We start from the raw sequence: 4,112 nt of genomic DNA on the forward strand, positions 1-4,112 counted from the left end.
CTTAACTGGGAACGCAGAGCCTCGCAAAATTTTCCACCCTGGATACCCCCAACCCCACTAGAAAACGTGGTTTGTGCTTCTGACTCAGGGCGCCACTAAGTCCTAGGCCTGCTGCCTGCTTCCTCAGGGCAGCTCAGAGCCCTGGGTCAGGGGTATCCGAGAGTTCGAGTCCACTCGATAGATGCTACCAACCACTGTTGATTATTTGCCTCAAAAAGGCGGTTGTTAAAGATTTATTAGCACACTACCCGCCCTGCTTGAGAGGTGAATCTGATGTTCTCCTCAGTTCTGATTCCTTCTGGGACCTGCTCCTGCCCCTTGGTCCCAGGACCCCTGCCCACCTGCCCATTGATCCGTGCGGCTGCCTTCAAGCCCTGGGTGACTGAGTAACATGCAGAGGATGTTAAGAGGACTGGGGCAGTTTGCTTGCTTGACATGGCTTTGGGGACAACGACTGCTTCCCCTGGCCTGGTCGGAGGAAGCAGGTCTAACCAGCTTGTCTGTGTCTAGGTTGTCTGCTATGGCAGGTGTGGTGTACCCCAGACAGGTGAGTGTTGTGGGTGTCTGTCCCCTGTGACCACCTCAAGGTCGAGCAGCTTGAGCAAACAGGCCCAGGTGCCATGGGGGTCCCTCTTGTCCTCATTCTGGAATGGGGTGTGTGGGGCGGGGGGTTAATAGGCAAAGAGGAAAGCAAGGATATACAATTTTCTGGGAGTTCATTTATTTATTATTATTATTATTTATTACTATTTATTATTTATTTATTTCATCATTTATCCAGCATGCATTTATAAGTCACCCTCAGCCCTGTGCTGGGCTTCAAGGCTGCAGAGATGCCAAAGGTTAGGTCCTGATCTAATATACTTCATTCAATCAATTACAATCCCCCTGCTAAGTGCTGTAATGAGGTGGGCAAAACGTGCTATGAAAGCAGAGGAGAAAGAGTTTAATTTGGGGGAGGTGAAGAATAAAAGGATGGGATAGCTATGGGGGGGGGAGAAATTCAGCTGGGTTTTGGAGGATGTGTAGGAGTTTGTCAGTCCTGGAGGAGTACCCCTAGTGTTTCCAGCAGGAGATAAGAGCACACACGTCTGTGAAAAGTTGAGTTTTGTGAGGCTGGAGTGCAGAGGGCATGGAGGGGTGTCAAGCGGGGTGAGCTGGCAAAGGTCAGTAGAAGCCAGATCATGAGGGGCTCTGAATGCTGGGCCCAAAAGTTGGTCTGGGTCCTATGGACAATGAGAAACCATTGAACGCCCTTAGGTGGAAGAATGGCAAGATGGGATCTCTTGTTTTGTAATCTCCCTTGCCCTTCAGGCCCCTGTGGATTTAGACATATACAAGAGCTCCTACATGGTTGACTACCAACCCTACGGGAAGCACAAGTACTCCAGAGTCACACCACAAGAGGTAAGAAGTTACTCAGTCTTGTCTTCTGTTCAATGGCCCATGGAAACCACCTTCAGTCCATCTTTATTATGTGTGGATATTGAGGGCACTTCTTTAGAACAGTATCTGATGCCGGGAGATCTAAAGAAATCTTTCATGTGTATGCATTGTGTGTATGTTTTAAAATGTACATCAACCCAGGGTGCCTGGGTGGCTCAGTCTTTAAGCGTCTGCCTTCAGCTGGGATCATGATCCCAGCGTCCTGCTCGGCAGGAAGCCTCCTTCTCCCTCTCCCACTCCCCCTGCTTGTGTTCTCTCTCTTGCTGTGTCTCTCTCTGTCAAATAAATAAAATCTTAAAAAAAAATGTACATCAACCCCAAGTCATGAACACAAGAGTATAAATGATACACATTTATGGTTTAAATAACATTGACAAAACAAACACCAGTGTGCCCAACATCAGTCTCCGGAATGAAAACATAGCACATTAGAAGTACCCTAGAGCCCCCACTCCCTCCCCCTTAAGAGGTAGCTACTATTCTGAATTTGGGGTTAATCATTCCCTTGGTGTCTTTTAAAAACAGTTGTACTCTATAGGTATGTATCCCTATAAACTGTTGAGGTTTGCCTTTTTGATCTCTGTTACACACTGGATTATTCTATTTGTACTCTTCTGTGGCTTTTGCTTTTTGCTGAATATTATGTTATTTATAGTATGTTATTCATTTTCTGCTGTGTCTTATTATGTTGCATGAACGTGCCACCATATACTTGTCCCCTCTCCTGTTGGACATCTGGGCTTTTACTTGGCTGGTGCCCCGTGTTGCAATGAGGATTCCACAGCCTAAGGTTCAGGAGTCTGCCGCCCCAGGAGGGGAATTGCTTGTCCCAGGGAACATCGTTACTTGCCAAAGCGGCTGTATCACTGGAGCGGGGGGCCATCCCTTCTTTGGCTCTCCAACCTTGCTATCAACTTGGTGTTGAAAGACTTTCCGATTTTGGCTAATTTGGTGGGTTTGAAATAATATTTTCTCGTGCTCTGGTTTAGCATCTTTTCATACATGTATGGATTTTCATTATTCTGGGAGATGTCTGTCATGTCTTGAGTCCCTGTTGTTAGTGGGATGCTTGTCTTTTTTCTTCTTAATGTGTAGAAGTTCTGTAGATATCCTAGACAAGTTTCATTTGTCAGTTATAGAAATGGCAACACTCTTCACGGGCTGTGGTTTGTCTTTTCCTTCCCTTTCAGCGAATAGAAATTTTTACTTTAATATAGTCGAATTAGCAGTCTTTCCCTTTATCATTTGCCCTTTTTAAGTCTTGTTCAAGAAATCCTTTCCTATCTCCAGGTAGCTCCACTAAAAATAAAAAGAAAATCTGTACAAACAAGGAACAATTTCTGGGATATAGTATTTAGTGGAAGCAAAATGCAGAGTGAGATCATAATATGCATCCATTGAGGACAAGCGAGGGGGTATAAAACTCCATTATATGTGGTTTTTTAAAAAGATTTTATTTATTTATTTGACAGGGAGATCACAAGTAGGCAGAGAGGCAGGAAGAGAGAGAAGGGGAAGCAGGCTCCCCGCTGAGCAGAGAGCCCGATGTGGGGCTCGATCCCAGGACCCTGAGATCATGACCTGAGCTGAAGGCAGAGGCTTAACCCACTGAGCCACCCAGGTGCCCCTCCATTATATGTTTATACGAACATAAACTATGTCTAGAAAGATAGAAAAAACTCTTACCCCAGTGAATATGTCTGGAGATGGGAACCAAGGGAGAAGGAGAAGTGGGAAAGAGACAGACTTCACGAGAAACCCTTTTCCATTATTTCAGTATTTCCCTGGGTCGTATATACCACCATTCAAAAACCAGTTTAAACTTTTTTAACTAAAGAGAAGTGTGCTCTGTCCTGGGTGAGGCCAAGGAATCTTCACCTTTCACCGGTCTCAGCCATCCATTCCTGCGTGATTTATTTCCACAGCAAGCGAAGCTGGATGCCCAACTCCGGGAGAAGGAATTTTATAGGGCCATCCCCAGCTCTAAGCCCAAGCTAGAGGATGGATACCCCACCTTCAGAAGACCCCACATGACCGCCAAAGACCTGGGACAGCCTGGCTTCTTCCCCCTGCGGGACCAGGACCACATGGCCACAGCGGAGGACGAGTGCAGGTTCACCAGTATCTGCCATTCCGTGTACCCCGTTTCCCACGCCCTGTACCTGGCCCAGGGTACCCCTAACCGGGTTCACCAGAGTGCCGGCTTTCCGTGCCTCCTGGAGCCGGAGCTCCAGCCTGCACCCGAGGAGGGCAAGGGCTACTTTCTACTGCCTGGCTGCCTATGTCCGTATCACCATAAAGTCAAGTTCCCCATCTTGAACCGATGGGGGCCCTTGATGCCATTTTACCAGTAGGAAGGGTGAGAGAGCCCTCAGGGGCCCTAGGGACATCCTCCCTCTCACAAGGCAATCCCTGCACGGCACTTGGGGAACGGACAGGAGGGCTGAAAATAAAACCCTGGAAAAGACAGCACAGAGGGTGCTTGTTCTACCTGGTTCCCTGGCCTGCTGCTGGGACAGCATCTGCCCCCTCCTACCACCTGCGAAGGGCCGGGTGGGATGGGGGGGGTGAAAGCGGGGAGGGAGGAAAACTGGTGTGTAGGGAGGCTGGAATTTGTGGGATATCTCATGATAACGAAGAGTCCTGCTGCAAAGATTCTTGTTGTT

The 4,112-nt window shown here is 47.8% G+C and overlaps 1 protein-coding gene across 1 annotated transcript; it reads left to right on the forward strand.

Annotated features, from left to right (window-relative positions):
- Positions 1-520: 520 nt before the first annotated feature.
- Positions 521-3,800, forward strand: SPMIP9 (sperm microtubule inner protein 9; the record flags this gene model as incomplete). The annotated part of the gene is made up of 3 exons (XM_080814157.1): positions 521-547; positions 1,315-1,407; positions 3,372-3,800. 3 exons carry the CDS (start codon positions 521-523, stop codon positions 3,798-3,800), a joined length of 549 nt encoding a protein of 182 aa, XP_080670283.1.
- Positions 3,801-4,112: the final 312 nt, after the last annotated feature.

This window comes from Martes martes (assembly GCF_963455335.1).
Source record: "Martes martes genome assembly, chromosome: 9".
NCBI lineage: Eukaryota > Metazoa > Chordata > Mammalia > Carnivora > Mustelidae > Martes > Martes martes.